This window comes from Ammodytes marinus, assembly GCF_949987685.1.
Source record: "Ammodytes marinus genome assembly, chromosome: 19".
Taxonomy (NCBI): Eukaryota; Metazoa; Chordata; class Actinopteri; order Uranoscopiformes; family Ammodytidae; genus Ammodytes; species Ammodytes marinus.
Window position 1 is genome coordinate 14,799,768 of NC_137223.1, and position 17,281 is coordinate 14,817,048.

The 17,281-nt window shown below is 42.7% G+C and overlaps 1 protein-coding gene across 4 annotated transcripts; it reads left to right on the forward strand.

The window, feature by feature from the left end:
• The first annotated feature begins 154 nt into the window (after positions 1 to 154).
• gpatch2 (G patch domain containing 2) lies at positions 155 to 14,238 on the forward strand. Of its 4 annotated transcripts, none has more exons than XM_080048388.1 (10): positions 155 to 298; positions 1,521 to 1,764; positions 2,856 to 3,418; positions 3,892 to 3,956; positions 4,650 to 4,847; positions 7,077 to 7,197; positions 7,751 to 7,784; positions 7,974 to 8,038; positions 8,271 to 8,359; positions 12,480 to 14,238. In XM_080048388.1, exons 1-10 carry the CDS (start codon positions 246 to 248, stop codon positions 12,647 to 12,649), a joined length of 1,602 nt encoding a protein of 533 aa, XP_079904514.1. In that variant the 5' UTR covers positions 155 to 245; the 3' UTR covers positions 12,650 to 14,238. The 4 variants fall into 4 exon arrangements, with proteins under 4 accessions (XP_079904514.1, XP_079904516.1, XP_079904515.1 ...); XM_080048390.1 differs by having other exon boundaries at positions 12,483 to 14,238; XM_080048389.1 differs by having other exon boundaries at positions 2,856 to 3,415.
• Positions 14,239 to 17,281: the final 3,043 nt, after the last annotated feature.

The following is a 17,281-nucleotide window of genomic DNA, read 5'->3' on the forward strand; positions in this document are numbered from 1 at the left end:
GCGAGGATTTTGCTACGCTGCCCCTCTTTTATAATACAGTCTATATGCGCTGCCCAATGTCACAAGGCCAATCCTAAATGTCCTACAGCACCTGAAGGCAGCGTAATACCTCTTGCTGCTTTCATGTTGTTCTCCTGTCGCGTATTGATCCGGCTAGCTGATCGTTAGCTTTTGTGTCATGATGCTGTGCTGTAAATGTGTGTCCGTTGTTTCTGGCTAAAGGTATCAGGCATTTGGCGGCTTTAATGTTCCGTGCGGCTAATCATCCTAAAACCATCGGCAAAGCGGGAACCGGCTGGTGAGTGGTCTTTGAAATCAACGAGACGTAACATATTGTTCACGTCCACTTCACGCGAATCAGCCGGCTACAGACCTGAAGCTAGCAATGCTAACTGGCTAGCAGCGACGCTAATAGTGAAAATCGAAGGTTTTTTTGTTTGTTTGTTGTTAATTTACCCCATTTGTCAGTTGTTAAAGTTCCTATAGTTCAAAGCTGCACATCTTGATCCTCGACTGTTGTTTATTATATTTAATGATAGTTGGTATTTCTTGAAGCTATTTGAATCGGCTAGCTAGCATTAAAAAACGTAGCGCTAGCTCGTGAAGCTACCAAAACAACCAAAACAGCTATGTTTAGCTTAATATATAGAAACAGTAGCGGTAAGGTTAGTGCTAATGTCAAAGGAGTGTCACAAATCAGAGCCGTGAAAGATTTATTTACTTAAGTATTGAACTGCGAACTCACAGGGATGTTGCTTCCAACTTTGCTCGACGGAAATAGATAAATAATAACGTGTAGAATGTAAATAAGAATTTGGCTAAAGTGAGTTTCTCAACTGCACTCGTCTAAGTAAAGTCGATAACGTTATGTCTGTGAAGAATCTCATCAGCTATGTTAAGTAACGTTATGGCGGCGTTAGGTCTGTCATGACAGGACCAGGGCTCCTTACCTCATGTTAAAAAGAAAAAAGGGCCTTAATTGTTTTTTAAATTTACATTTTTAAATCAAATCTTTCAAAAGTCTTCGACGTGCTGATGTGGGGAGAAGGATTGTATAAAAAAAAATTTCTGACTTATCTTTTTGAATGTCTTGAAGATCACCTTTTTATCACGTTGAGACATTTCATTGATATATTATAAATATAATTATTGGCGTTTTTATTTTCTTATTTTCAGTGAAACCTGAAACACTTGAAATAAATGATATGCCAATTCATATATTTATATATGATATCTATATTTTCTTACTACTCTTGTAGTATATTTTCCTACTTTTTAACTACACCAAATGAGTGGTGTTTTTATGCAAAAAATTGTCCATAACAATCAAAAGTATTTGATGTGGTGTTTTGGTACACTTTTTGTTACTGCAATTTAAAAAAAATCTAAATTCCCTTTGGGTGTAAGAGAACCCTTCATGCTTACCTAATGCTTCATGCACCGTAGCAACACTTTTAACTGTCTAGGCGTAGGTGTAACAAAATGTGTATTAAAAAAAAAGTCTTTGCCCCTTACCTTAGGCACTTTTGCCGCACGATGGACGAGCTGGTCCATGACCTGGTGTCAGCGCTGGAGGAGAGCTCTGAGCAGGCTGCGCGCTGTGCTCTGGGTGACGGAGGGGACCATGCTCTGGCCGTGGGCTGCCTGCTGAAGAGGCAGGCTAGGAAGAGGAGAGGGAGGAAACGACGCTCAGACAACCCGCATCCCCCCTGGGAGACCGGCCACCTCAGTGAGGGCTCCGAGTCCAGCGTCGAGGAACACAAGGTGAGAGCGGTTCAAAAAACCTTGTGTGGACAAAACAACTGAGTAGGTCCTTGAGCAGAACACTTAAGACATTCAGAAATGTTGGTGTCTTGCTCCCCCTGTTCTTTCGAGGAATGCTAAAAATGGGAAAACATGCAAAAGAAATGTGTGTCAGTATGTAGCCAGGGGCGGAGGAGTTGGTTAATGCCTCTGCAGTCTAGCTTATACTGCATTTTTTCCACAAAAAATGTCTTTGTTCTAACTTTCACAATGGACTCTTGAGTACACTAATATTGTTTCTCGGGTTGAATTACCATCTGGATTGGTATTTGTTGATTAACTAGTACATCTACTATCTTGACAGATATTTCACATTGTTGCCCACTTCAGAACAGGTTCACTGCATTTGAAGTGTCAGTTATACTGTTTTGGACCTTAATGCAACAATCCATTCACAGTCTCCTTGACACCATCCTGTTTAAAGTTGTCAGTGTTTGCATTAAAGGTGCTGTAAGCGGAATGGTTCTTTTAGCTAACTTCCTGTCAGTTACTGCAGTTAGCAGTCCCCTCGCTCGTCCCTACGTCACCACATTAATGCACTGCGGTCTTCAAGCAGCAAATTATCTAGCATCATCTCAGATCCATAGGTGTGATAAAACATGATACAAACCATCAAAACAGACATTGGGAAGGATTTTTACCTGCTCCGCCATTGTAGGCGCATACACATTCACCCATCTGTTGCTCTGGCGTGCACCGGCAGTGAGACCATGGAGTGTATATACTATATATGAGTGAGACGCGTGTCGGTTTGTAGAGTTCTCTCTTCTGATTGGATAAAAATTGTGGGATACTGCAATAGGTTTATTTGCCGATTACATCCAAAGCAGCTGACAGAGAGATCAGCTTTATGAAAAGCGCACATTGTGTAAGTGATCACTACATGAATAAAGAGCGATTTTACACTTATATTAACATAAATAAACTGCTTACTTCACCTTTTAATTCTAGCCTCACTCAAATATCGCTTTGGCCTCCTCAGGTTTAGTACAGGTTTCTTAATTTAGCACTAGAATCACAGTCTGGTATGTATCACATTGGTTGTGTTGCAGGACTACCGTGCCAGTACAGGGGGTGTCTCTGCTGCCAACAGCCACGCCCGCGACAACAGCGACTCGGATGAACAACTTGGCCCTAAGCGGCGCACCCTCATAGCAGCTGATGCGGGCCGAGGCAAGCGGCCCCTTTGGCCCGAAGACTTGGCTGTCCTGGGGTCAGCTGAGGGAACCCGCAGCCTCAGAAGGAGACGTAAGGTCAAACGCATGGCGGTGGACCCACCTGTCGAACCGGAGCCCCCCATCTCCACCATGCTAGGGCCCCCGCCTGTCCCCAAACCCCGGGCTGGCGTCGCCGGCGGTGGCAGGCTGCACAGACTGGGCCCAGGTGAGGGCAGGGGTGTCATGGAGCTCTGTGGGAGTGGACTTATGGGGCCAGGCGGAGGGAAGAGCAGGGTGAAGAAGAGGAAACTGGCCACACACAGGCTGGGAATGGAGGCAGCCGATGAAGGGGTGGTGGTGGAGAGTGAGGACACCATCGGTTCACTGGCGGAAGGCGCCAAGGACAAGATGGAGTTGGAGGAGCAGAAGGGCTCGGATGAGGACATGAGTGACAGGTGGTTAGTGTTTTGACTTTTGTTTCTTCGTGTGTGTGTGTGTGTGTGTGTGTGTGTGTGTGTGTGTGTGTGTGTGTGTGTGTGTGTGTGTGTGTGTGTGTGTGTGTGTGTGTGTGTGTGTGTGTGTGTGTGTGTGTGTGTGTGTGTGTGTGTGTGTGTGTGTGTGTGTGTGTGTGTGTGTGTGTGTGTGTGTCACTGTAGGCCAACAGGTAAGGAAAAACTCAAAGAAACAACACTTTTCAGTTTCTTCAGTCTTGTTTAATAATGAATTTATCGGAAAATTCCTGATTTAAATTAGACATGTGTAGTCCATTGGCAGTAGTATCAGAAAACTTCAGTAAAACACAATGGTGTGTCAGCTAAAATGCTTTTCGTCTAATCAGTAATTTACTTTTTATCGATAATTTTCTGCCGTGAAACCTTTTTCAACAATTTTTCTTTAAATTTTTTTATATCTTCCACTCTTTCTTTTTCAGTGAGACCAGCAGTGTCAGTAACAGCAGTGACGGAGGCCTCTACACCAATGATGAGGGGAGGCAAGGTACATACATCGCATAATGTTTAAAGTGATTTCTGTAAACAGTAGGTATACGCTGTGTTGATGTATACAGTTACAGGTGTAGCCATATCAGAGTTTCCGCCAAAAACAATTCCTTTCTTGTTAAACAAACATTTACAGAAGGGTTGGACAGAATGGTCAACATCTTCTAACACGGTATAAGTCATTTTATATCACGGTAATGGTATATCACACTTTTTATAGTATTTTTTTCTGTAAATTCAATTAATAAATGGCAGGGGGCACTCATGGTGTAGTGGTTAAAACAATCTTAAAGAAGAAATTAATTATTTAAAATAACCATACTGTAATTCTATCACATTTGATCATCTTCCATACGAACAAGATGCTGGTGCAAAGTACCCGACCAGCCTGGCTTCAGTCAGTCAGTGTAATATAAAACAGATGTGTATTTTCGATAATATCAAAATAATTAAAGATTCAAATTTTCCTGCAAGATTTACTCTTTTATCTCAAAATATGTTTTATTTCAAAATAAACTAGTTTGTAAATACCTGGTAATCATTTAACTCAACCTAACACAAATATAATTTTCAAGTCGATATATTTCTACCGTTGCAGGGTATAAAGCGTCATACCGCCCATCCATAATGCACGGTAACGGTGCTCATGAACGTGGTGGGTCACATATTATTTTTTGCCTCTCTCTTCCAGCTGATGACGAGCAGAGCGACTGGTTCTATGAAGGAGAGCCGGGCTCAGGTTCTGGGCCGGGAGGTGCGTGCGGGATAGCAGGAGTGGTTCCCTGGTGGGAGAGGGAGACAGGCTCCCAGGAACTAGACTTAGCCGATCCCGTCTTCAACAGCATCCTCACCGGATCCTTCCCCCTCATGAGCCCTGGAGCACAGAGAGGTAGACTATGCTTTAAGACAGCTGCATCACTTCTTACACACAAGTACACACTGGCAAAGCAAAGTATTTCTGAAGGTGGCCTATACAAAACTTATATATAAATCATAAGGAGTGGGAATGTACATTCACGTACATTTAAAATTGTGTTGCAGCCTCATTTATTACCACTAGGTGGCACACACTTCACACAAAGGCAAATCAAGGCAATGTTCAGCAGCATGGACATAGAATGATGTATAGTAAGTTAGGAAAAACAATCGTACATTTAGCTTAAAAAAAATTACAAATAGAATTGTTTTTATTATACATACAAATAATGAATTCCTGTTCAATCTATAAATAAAGCAAATAGATGCATATATATCCTAGAACCTCAATGAATACAGTACTTCAGTGGTAATGTTTATTGTTCACCAGTTGGCATAAAATAATCACGCACAATTTTGAGGGATTATGTGCCCCTCTCTCACTTACTGATATCTTAAAGGGGCCTCTACCCATCTTGTGTGCCATCAACATTTTTCGGGACACATTGCACTCAGTTGCCTCTCACCGTGAACTTACTGTCTCCAAATGATGAAATTATCAAACTAATCTTAGCCGCCATGTCCCGAGTTTCACCACTGACGACTAGGGGTGTAACGATACACGTATTTGTACCATACCGTGACGGTACAGGCACGTATTTGGTGTTACAGAGGTGGACCGCGGTCCGTTCGTGGCATACATAGCATTAATATATGGCGAATGTACAGGCTTGTTTTGCGGTGTGGAACTTAAAACTTGTAGTCGGAGTTCCCCCCGGACCATTTAGCCTCCGGCTCGCTCGCTCGCACGTGCGCAGTAGCAGCCAGCGATTTAGAGTCTGTTATGTCCATGGTGAGCACAGCATGAGGGTGCAGTGTTGCTAACTTAGCGACTTTTGAGACCCCTCTGGCAGCTTTTTTTCAAAAAAGCGACTAGCGACAAATCTAGCTACTTTTTCTGGTGTTATTGGTGACTTTTGGAGACTCTGTCGCCAAAGCATGTATCGCTCTTTACTTCTAAACGGGCATCGGCTGCCTCCGAGGCACCTCCCCCGCATGGACATACAGTATAAGCCTCGTTCGACTTGGAGCCGTCTTGCTCAGACCTGCGCAACTATGACGCACGTCTTGCTGAGCGCACAACAAAAATGCTGCATAAATGCTGTGCGCTCAGCAAGACGAGCGTCATAATTGCGCAGGTCTTAGCAAGACGGCGACATCTCAAACAAGGCCATAAGCTCCCCCGTCCCAGAGCACTGACACACTTGCGCAGCAGCCCCTCCCAGCTGCGGTCAGAGCAGGAGATACACACCTCTCCGCTCAAGTGCTCCGTTTGCATCCCTACTAGCAGTTGTAGTAACCGGCTACCCCTCCTTTCTTTTACAGTCTATGAGTAGTGCAAATAAAAATGTTATACAGTGCTATCAAACAGAGAGCGAACTGCATGGCGAAAGTCAACAGGAAACCGGAGCTCGCAGGCGCACCCCTGTCATTCAAATCCCGTTTGAGGGATAACTTCGGATTCCAGTAGAATTATGAAAACGGTGATAAACGTGTGGAACAATGTCGGCACACAGGTTATTGTTTCACCGCGATCGCCTATGTATGTATGGACATATAAAGGGAGTCAACACGTCGAACATGCATACGCATTTGAAAAGGCACCATCCAGGTCACCGTTACTGTGAAGAAAATTGAGCTGTGCAAACCCAGACAGTATTTGTTTTTGTATACTGAAAATACATAAGCTGTCATTTAATTGATGCTGCAGTTGCACTTTTATTTGATAATTGTTATATTTATAAGAGCACTTCAGAGCTTAAGAGAGCTGCAGTAATATATATATTTTTTAAAGTCAACAATACCCTTAAAGATGACATACCCTTTTTTTACATACCAGCTTACAGAGCCTGCTGAGCATTAACACTGGCTTTTTTTTCGCTGCAATTTTAGTTCATGCTGCACCTTCACTAGTATTTAATAAGTATTTTATTTATTGGATAATTGCAGCAGTATTCTTTTTAGATTTGTTATGCATTGTATTTGTATGTTACATACTGACAGCTAAAGCTGTTCATTCTCCCTTGACTATGAACCGTACCGTACTGTACCGTACTGTGACTTCAAAACCGAGGTACGTACCGAACCGTGACTTTAGTGTACCGTTACACCCCTACTGACGACCCTGTACTGTTTATGTAAGGGTTCCAGGCCAGACTGAGTCGTCTCCATGGAAACCATCAGTCGCCTGAGGTGGGGTTGCAGGGAAGCTCTGGCCAAGGTTTCAACGACAGGCGGGGCAGACAAAGCCAGGACCCCCACGAGTGAGTTCCAAATTATTATTAAAAAACTAAAATTGCTATTCATTCTGTGCTGTTCTTATTGTTCATTGATTTTCTTAGTAATTGGCTCTTTAAGTTGCAGTTTGTTTTATGAAAGAGGCTACACAAGTAAAGTGGTTGAGACCAAGCAAAAAGAAGCCATTTGTTAGCCACAGTTTTTAGTTACTATTAACACTGTAAACTCAAAGTAAACTGGATGACTGGAGCTTTCACTTTATGAACACATTTTATTTGATTAGAGACACACAAGATCAGACAGGGCATCTATTTAAAAATATTTTTTGTAATATTGATTTCATAATTTTCACATTACGGGTTTGTCTCGAGTGCAGACAAATCAATCAAACGTTTTTTAAGTTATAACTAATTTATTTGCTGTCCAAATGCAAGTAAGGTCTAAAAGGCTTCTCTAAAAGTTTCTGTGGTGGACAAGGGCCAACAATTTACTTACAGGAAGAAAGTATGATGAATTTGTTAGTTTGCTTTCACGTTCTGGGACTCTGGTTGAAAGGAATCTTTATTATTTCTCCAATAGGCCTTGGTATAGCTCGAGGAGAGAACACGGACCGGTGAGCCATGTTCCTTTACTTCCTCATCTTATACCCTTTCAAAAGGCAAAACTGCTCCATTTGCATGTTGTTGTATTACAAGGACCTAATGTGTTTTGTGCTCTGTGTTGTTGCAACATTGACTTGCTTTGCCCATTTACTCGCTTGTTTCCCCCCCCTCCCCTTCATTTCCCCTTACCACCACTTCAGTTGCATTGGGACCCACGGTCAGACAGAGGGCACAGGAGAAGCTGTTCAGTAAAAACAGCTAGCAGGTGAGAACAACAGTTTAACTTATAAACACTCATGATTTATGACCACAACTCGGAATTCATTTCCTTTTCAGTACTTTTGTTTTTGCCGCAGCCTCGCCACACCACAACTCTCCACTAGTTTAAATATGTTTTAATGGTATTTTATCAAATACATTAGAATAGATGCAGGTGAGTTATTTGAGACACAAACTAAATCCTTACATATTTTTGTCTTGCTTGGCTGGTTTTGCAGACAGACCAGCGGGCACCTCGGCTCCCTGTGTACGGGGGATGTCAAGCGGAGGCGAAAGGCAGCCCCCCTCGGTTCTGCCGCCCCCCCAGGTATTGGACGCACACCTAGCTAACACCTCACACACCATCTGGCCCTTCTTACCAACTGGACAATTATTTGTATTTTTGGCTCTCTCACTTTCTCACTGGTTGTCCAGCCCTACTTGGTTTGAGCTCAGTCTGCTCACCGACCTGTTTTTTCCTCATTGCCTTCTGTCTGGCACTTCGACTGATGGTTAACACGAGGGACCGAGATGAGAAGCGGGGGTTTCGCTGCATATTTTAAAAAGCTAAAGCAGGGGAAGGAAGTCTGACATCCTTCATATTTCGCCCTCTTTCCCAACCTCGCGTTATTAAACCCTGCTTTAGCTCTTAACCCCCGTTTCCTCCTAAGCTTTTGTTGGACAAGAGTCAGCTGGCTAGTCATGCTGTCAGAACACAGATACTGGATTAGCTCTTAGCCAGTAGCACTACCCCCCTCCCCCTCCAAACCACTCTCCTTACCTCTGGGCCAGTTGATGCTTTCGGAGGAGGAAGGGCGAGGTAGCAAAGCCTAATGCTGTTTGGTCAAACTCCCTGTATAATACATTTAGTCTGAAGCCATGTCCTATTTCTGATCAGAATTCACACCTGGTACTTGGAGAACCAGCTAGGGACATCACAAGATGCAGTTTGTTTTCTGTTAAAAGACTGTGAGAGGGAAGGAGGGCAGGACAGTAAAAAAACAATGTATTGTCCAAAGTGACACAATCAGCGATGCGTTGCAAATGTCAAGCTCTTGCTCCAGACACAGGTGCCGCGCTCAGGAACAGCAGGTGGCGGCCTCACAGCAGAGCGGTGTCAGGGGCCTGCAAAATTCACTTCCTGACAACTTGGCTCGAACCCACCTGGGACTGTGTGTGTGTGTGTGTGTAAATGAACAGGCGGCTTAGCTCTGTGGAAAGACGGGATTTAAAAGGGGCCTCTGTGCCTGGACGTGAACTTCCTGGAAGTGAGAGGATGAAGTGACGTCTGTCTGAGGTGGAAGAGCTTGCGCTTTCTTCTCACGAGACCTATTTTGCTACACGGCTGGAAACGTCCCTAAGTCAATTAAATAATTGTGTCACTCGTTAAATATTTGCGTCACTCGGATGTGGCAGCATTTTAATGGTGTGATGTCACAGGAAGAGAGCTTTCAGTGCAACATGTTTAACAAGACGTTAACAGGTGCATCTCATATATTATTAGAATATTGTTTTTTCTCAACTTAATTCATTTAATTTCAATTTCATTTTAGCTTCCTTAAACACCAAGTGACATATTTCTGGCTTTTTTGTTTACATTTGTTGATTATAGCTTAAAGCTTGTGAAAATAAAAAAAATCCACTATCACAAAATATTAGAATATTATTACATAAACCAATCAAAACAATTATTTATAATATAGAAATGTGGACCCCCTTAAAGCCACTACGAGTAACTTTGTCCGTTGGCGGCCCCTTTGGACAAAAGCTGTTGTATTTTTACGACGCCAGCTGTCGTAAAGCTGGTTTCTAGCGTGTGCCGGTCGTGCCAGTCTCAATTGATTAGGACGCAATATACTGTAGTGCACGTCCGTGAGTTGAAAGTTGTGAGGGCACGGACTATTTTCGGCTCTGTGAGAGTGGTTAGTGACTCTGCATCAACTAATGCCGGTCAGTGCCACACACACCTGATTGCAATGAGTTGATGCAGTGTCACCTAACTACTCTCACGGAGCTGAAAGATTACGTGTCCTCACAGAAAGCGAGAGACGGCAGTTAGTATGGATCACGATGAGGTAAGGTGTTTATGTTGTTGTAAATAATGAATATTTCAGATGAATAATGGTCATCTGATGATGGTGAAGCAAAGTAAACTTTGTGTTAGTACCGCTCATTCATTTAGGAGTAAACACTGCAGCCTAGTTCACTCCCGTGTAATTGTATACACGTTGCTTGGCAACGCCCTCGCCTCCTCCCGCCCGTCTATCACTCTCCCTTTTAGCTTTTCTTCATTGCATTTTCTTTTTTGTCTTTGATGGTTCACCCCCGTTATCAGTCATTATGACGACAAATAACGGTCTCAAACAAGGCTCCCGCTCCCCTTCCCTCACCTGGTGGGATAGGCTTCTCAAATCACGTTGCAGCGCTACACTGAAATCTGTGACCATAGAGCCTGCATGCGCAAACCGAAAATCGGACTGGGTGTGCGACCAGGACAAAAGCAGTAATAAAAACTATATAAAAACGTCTTTCTTTGCACTGATGGTCTTGTTTGCTGTTAAAGGTAATTTATGACTATCAGAGGAAACATGGGGCTGTTTAAAAGATATTTAATGAATGAATTATTGCATTAATGTGGCACCCCTATACATCACTGATCGAAAGTAAATTTTGCATTTAATTTGGAAATTGAGGTCCAAGAGTCTGGAGGAAGATTGGAGAGTCACAAAATCTAAGTTGCTTGAAGTCCAGATTTGGGGTGCAATGTCATCTGCTGGTGTTTGTCCACTCTGTGTTATCCTGTCCAAAGTTAACACAGCCGTCTACCAGGAGATTGTAAAGCACTTCTTGCTTCCGTCTGCTGACAAGCTTTATGCGGATGCCGATTTCCCTTTTCCAACAAGACTTGGCACTAGTAACTGGTTGGCTGGCCATCATATTAGTGTGGTAAAATGGCCAGCCACCTCTCCTGACCTGAGGAAGATGAGACACACCAGACCTAACAATACACATGAGCTGAATGTCGCTATCAAAGCCATCTAGGCTTCCATAATACCTCAGCAGAGCAGACTTTTCATACTTCAATATACTATTCAGAAGGTTGACATTTCTGTATTATAAATCCTTTTTTCGATTGGTTTCATGTAATATTCCCAAAAAATTAAATACTGGAATTTTTAATTAGATGTAAGCCATAGTCAACAAAATGTAACAAAAACGGCCTCAAATATAAAATAAATTAAAAGTTTCACTTTTAAATTATGAGGAAAAAAATTATCTTTTTTATGATATTCTAATAATATGAGATGCACCTGTATATTTAGCCGGTACCAGGCGGGAGACAGAATCACAAAATATAGACGTACAACTAACTGATCGTTTTCATGCTTGTTTTGTGCGATATTGTAACCCTAAAGAGGTCCCATGTCCACACAAAATAAAATAAGACAAATTCTCAAAGTTGCAGTATTTTCTGGAACTTAATGGGTTTATTAATGGATTTTCTTTAAATCAACTTATCAATTAATTGGAACTGTTACTGCTCGCGATGTTGCATTAAAAATGACTGCAATGCAGCCTCTTCATACTGTACATGTTCCCCGTGTTCCTATGTTTAGTACCAACTAGTTTGTGTGTGTGTGGCATGTTGTATTTCTGTGATACTGAGATATTTATATAGACTAATGCACCTGCAACTAATTAGCCTTTTTAAAGTTCACGTAGCAAAGGGCTTCTTTTCAGAACCCTTTAATAGGTGACAGTTGGTGCTTATTAGCATTCAACCCAATATGAGCCACCCTTTTTATGAATACATTACTTCAAGGATGAGTTCTTTTGGACTAGGCTTTTGCATTATTTACCCCCTGCTAGATGAGCACTAAGCTGTCAGCTTAACACAAACAAGAATTACCTTTACGGTTATTTGCTGTAATGGACAGTGTTTATGCCTCCGCACCTGCCGGAGGCATTGTTTTCGGGTTGTCTGTCCATCAAAGCGTACCTACATACGTCCGGGCCAAGCCTGCACAAATTTCAACTTTGACTCAAGAATAAACTGATGTTTTTTTTTTTTATCAAATTGAACACAACCTCCAGGCTGAACTGATTAGATTTGGGAAGTAAGGTCACTGTGACCTCATGAATGTGATATCTCAATAAAGCTTTGAGGGATTTTCATAAAATGTGGCACAAACTCAAACTTTGACTCGAATTATTAAAATTTTCGAGGTTAAAGGTCTAGGTCATCATCTTAGGAGGCTTTACTTATTTAAAGCATTGCCTTTCTCTACTTTTCTTTCACAGTTTGTCAATGTATGCCTCGTGGAGGCATATTACCGCCAGGTACATGTCTTAAAGATGTCCTTGGCATATATGTTTCTCTGTGTATTATAGATTTACACACATGCTGATGATATTTCTGTTTTCTTTCCTGTCACCTCTTTTTTTAGTAGTAGTTGGCGAGAGTGCACCTCCCATCCCTGACTCCAACATGGGGAGCCGCATGATGCAGAGCATGGGCTGGAGCCCGGGCATGGGCCTTGGTCCAGAGGGCAGGGGCATCACGGAGCCGGTCAGGGCCACACAGAGACCCAAAGGCACAGGTCTAGGTTTCAACTGAACACTTGGTTGTCTGGATCCTGAACCTGAAGCAGACATGGGTCAAGAACTCCCCCAAACAGCTACAAGGACTGACAGAGAGGAAATGCTGCTCAGGTCTTTGAACAATGAGAAAAAAAATGAAAAAAAGTCTAGATTAATCCATGCCTGTGAGTCATAAGAAGGGAAGGACTGAGGTTTGTCCTAGAATCAGAGTCTGTAATAAAAGAGAATCTTTCCCATATTGGGAAAAGTGCAAGGTTGTGATATGCGCACAGACTGCTCGCACAAATGGAGAGAAAGACATGAGGATTGTGAACGACTGAAGCTGAGCTGGAGGAAATTACTTCTTGCAAACTTGTCCTCTGAAAAAACTCCATGTTGGAGAGAATAATGACACTGACACCCCATTGTTAGTGTGATAAGAATGGCATGCTGCCTCTGCTTGTTACCTCAGATGCTATTGTTACAGGCCACTAAACTGGGATTAAGTTGAACAATATACCGCACAAATGATGATGGCGTGGTTTGTTTTCAATTGCCGGTATTTTGGAAGCAAATTAATCATAAATGTTTTTTGTCCAATATTGCACAAGAATTTTGGAATCAAATTGTTTGAGTAGGGCCAGACCTCAAGAATCATTTTCGGTTTATTTTCAATGTAATGAAGTTGGGCCACACTGTATTGAGGTTTGTTGGGATATCTGGATGTTTTTTCCCCCCCTTCCCTTAATCCATTTTATTGTAATTGAATGGATGAAGTCATGTCATCAGAATGTTTTTATCTATCCAAAAACAAGATAAATATCAGAACCACCATTTGTTTCCCTTTTATTAAGCACTACTTGCATGTGCAGCATGCAGCAGTTGCATGTTGCAGCTGTGGTTGCTGCAGGTTTTGCTGACGTTGACTTGGCAAACACACATTTGGACACGTGAGGCAAAGTCTTGGCTGACTGTCCTATTTTACCTGTTTTTTTTAGGTATTTTTATCCTGACGTATGTTTGTGCCACTGCCACCATTTTCAATGCAAGACAATGGCTTGTCATGTAAGCGATTAATTTTTTCCATACAAGCTTGGACATTTCTTTTGAAATACAGAAAACAAATACAAGTCGCTGGGTTCAATGTTGTCAGAATTTTAAACAAATGAAGGAATAATGTTTTTGCGTGCCCCAGCTTAACAGGTGTCTTTACTCAAGCATGATTATACCTTTACTCAGTACAGACAGTGCTGGAGGTCTAATCAGGCAGAAGTGGAAACACCTGTGCAGGGCCTTTTAACTACTCTTTTTTTGTTTGTTTTTGTTTTAGACCCATTGTCATTTACTTAATCGTGATAGTTTCTTGTGTTTTTTAGGCTGTGAGGGAAATATAGCTTACCTGCAAAGCTAGATTGTCCTGATAACTGATTTAACTACTTTTAAGTGCAGGTACAGACATTAAGGTCTAGGGAAGAAAAAAAAATAAAGAAATTATGAATACAATTTTTTTAACAAGTGCAACAATATGTGTTTCCTCCACTCTGTTGTTGTAACAATTGAATGCCAGATAGATGGATGGCTTTTCACACTGCCAGGCCTGTTCAGAGAAGTGTGACATGAGTTGAAGCTGGTATTAAACTAAGAGACTGCCTAAACTCTGTGGTGGTTATTGTGTGAGGCAAAATTCTTCACAGGCTCATTTGATATTTCTGCACTAATTCTACTTTTGGCCGAGATGTGGATGAAAAAGTTGAAACTATTCTCATGCATGGACGTCGTTATGCATATTTTAGGGGTTCTGGAGCTACCCTTAAATGTTTTTAAGCCCCCCCAAATATATATATTTTTTTCTAAAAAACAATGTATACAGACACTCAAATAAAGAAACAAGAATGAGTTCAATAAATAATATAATATTTATGTCCCCCGGCCGCACATAGCCACCCACCGATCATCTTTTATACTTAAAAAAAAAACTGAGCACAGCGCTGTCTTTTCTGAGTTTACTTGAACTTACCGCAAGGTAGCCTACGCATGGGTCTTTTGATCAGTAGACGTGCTGCAAGCTTATAGCTCCATGTCTGCAAGCGGTAAGAAAGCCTGAGAGCGCGAATTAATGAATTAACTTAAGTTATTATGCCTTCTTTGTTCTTTCGTCTTCAGACCAGCAAAGAAGCAAAAACCTAGAGTCCTTGGCTTCCTCAGACCAAACCGTCATAGTTGAGTTATGCTGTTTTTCATAATGTTAGCTTAAGGATGTAAATTTAAGACCCACTCACTCTACCTTGCTTACGCCGAAATGTACAATTTTTATTCAAATAGCGTATAGTATTCTTCATCCGTAGGCCTACTAGTCCATGAGCCAGGGCCCCAAATTTGGGCCATCGGTATCATTTTGGGGACAAAGGCTCATACTGATTTTTGTCAAGGTATAAACCCCTAGTACTAGAAAAATCACGATAGCAGTAACGGGTTGGTAGCGAAATCACTTTTTTCAGCGTATGAAGTTACTAACCCCCTAAGATAAATTGCGTTTTTTGGATCTGGTTTGAAATACCAACTGCAGAGGAACATTCGGAGAGCAGTGAATATAAGCTACTGCCAGCACTTGGTTAGCTTAGCATTAAGATTGGAAAAAACGGGCCATCAAATCCCAATACCAGTATTTTTTTTAAAGTTCACTAATTGCCTACATTTTTTGTCAAACAAAAACGGAGGTGTTAAAACTCAAATGTGTGGGTTAATGGGGGATATGTTACTTTTTCACGTCGGCTTTTGGAGCCTCCAGCTTAAAAGATGTCGTCTGCGATTGGGAACGTGCACCACCACTTGCCTACACCACGAGCTCCCCCGCGTATGCATTTCTAATTGGCCAACCTACGTCAATACCATTATGACTTGGATACGCTATCACCCATCATAACTGCCATTTCAAAAAGTGTAACCCCATGCCAATGCTATGCTATGCTGCTACAGTTTCGTTATTGTTTGAGAGTAGTCGCGTCACGCGTGCAGTCTGAGGTCACTCGTGAAACTATAGAAAATGACTAAAAACACAGGAGAACATTGTCAACGTCTCTCGCGCAGCAGCACCTGCACCGACGCACTCACGGCTCCTTTACAAAGAGCTTCGATCCATAACTTCCCACAAGAACATGCCCTATAAATATTTCGAACTCTTATCAACACATTCAGTTGCATCACATTCAAATGCTGAGTCAACATCGCTGAAATATGATGCTCTCTCCGATTCCGTCCCTCCATCCCCCGCTTTTCTCCCCTCTCTCTCCAATCTTTTGCAAGGCTGCATTAGAAATCCCCTCCTCTGTATCTATGGGAATACAGTCCGCGCTGTGTGCCCTCTACAAGCTTCCCTTCCACTCATTACCCCCTTCTTGCATATAAGGGGACGCTGGCTGTGCCCCCCACTCCAACAGCCACCCGCCACCACTGCACATTCTCACACACTTTCTGTCTGACACACTCTCTCAGGACACCCCTTGCAAACCAGCGAAGGCAGGTAGTTAGGTGTAGGTAAACTCAGCACTGGATCAGAGTTTAGACGCTGAAAGAAGGAGAGAAAAAGGGAGAGAGGGAAGTGTGTGTGTTTATGAGTTTGTGTGTGAGTGTGTGTGTGTGTGTGAGCGCTGCTGCATCGCTGAGCCACAGAGACCGGAGGCGAGGAGAGCTGGAGCGTTTGTCCTTGAGACTGACAGACTGACTGACTGCAGCTGTAGAGCGGAAGGACCAGCCATCCAGCCCAGTGGATGAACCTGACAGTGAGTACTTAGCTAAAAAGCAAAAAAAAAAAGCAATAAGACGTGAAAATGGGAAGAAGTAGAGGCAGTGGACGGCAGGCTTCTTTTTAAATTGCAGCAAATGGACTAAAGTGTGCTTTTGTATCCCGGTCTGCTTAGAAACAGTCCAGTGTGGAGGGCAAAAGAGGTGTGTACAGTGTGTGTGTCAGACCAGGTGAAGGTCTACTCTGCTCCCAGGTGAACTCCCATCTCATGGCTCTTTATTGGCTTCCATCAATACTTGCTTCTCTTCCAGCTCTTTGTAAGACTTTGCAAGCGTTTGAGCAATTGTTCAGCTATTCACTGCATTTGCAGCAGTGTGTGTACATGTGTGTGTGTGTGTGTGTGGCATCACGAAAGATGTCAGTGAACATAACATTACTGTACATCTCTACCGCTCTCCCCCCTGTCCCCTCCCTTTCCTCCCCACTGCTTCTGTTGACAGATCGATAGTTATGCATCTATAATTGGAAGTCATCATTTATAGCGACCCTGCAGAGCGAGTCATTATCAAGTGTAATCTTGCAGAAAATTACATTCTGTCTGTTGTACCTTGCTGTGGCCAGGAACCAGCGGACTGTACTGAGCTCAGCTGATCGGGCTAACTGGCTTAGGGATGACCCGAAGGTGATATTACAAGAGGACCCCAAAGCCTGGTGAAAGGGTTTGGGGGGTGGGGGAGGTGGTTGAAAGGGGGCCAGCCAGCAACAGTCCTGGTGTGACATTTTGCCTGAAAGCTAAAGAAATCCCAGCAGGGCCCCTGGGTATGTTGTATGATCAGATGATGAAGGACAGGAGGGAGCTGTAAACAGAAGAAAGGATGGTAACACAGTATGAAGGATACGGAATAGTATGAGGGCCACAGGGAAGAA

Bases quoted from the DNA above. Each gene is read 5' to 3' on its own strand.
- gpatch2 (XM_080048388.1), top strand. From the start codon at position 246: ATGTTCCGTGCGGCTAATCATCCTAAAACCATCGGCAAAGCGGGAACC. The intron at 4,848-7,076 runs GTAGACTATGCT...TGTTTATGTAAG, and splicing joins GAGCCCTGGAGCACAGAGAG to GGTTCCAGGCCAGACTGAGT. The intron at 7,198-7,750 runs GTGAGTTCCAAA...TTTCTCCAATAG, and splicing joins CAAAGCCAGGACCCCCACGA to GCCTTGGTATAGCTCGAGGA.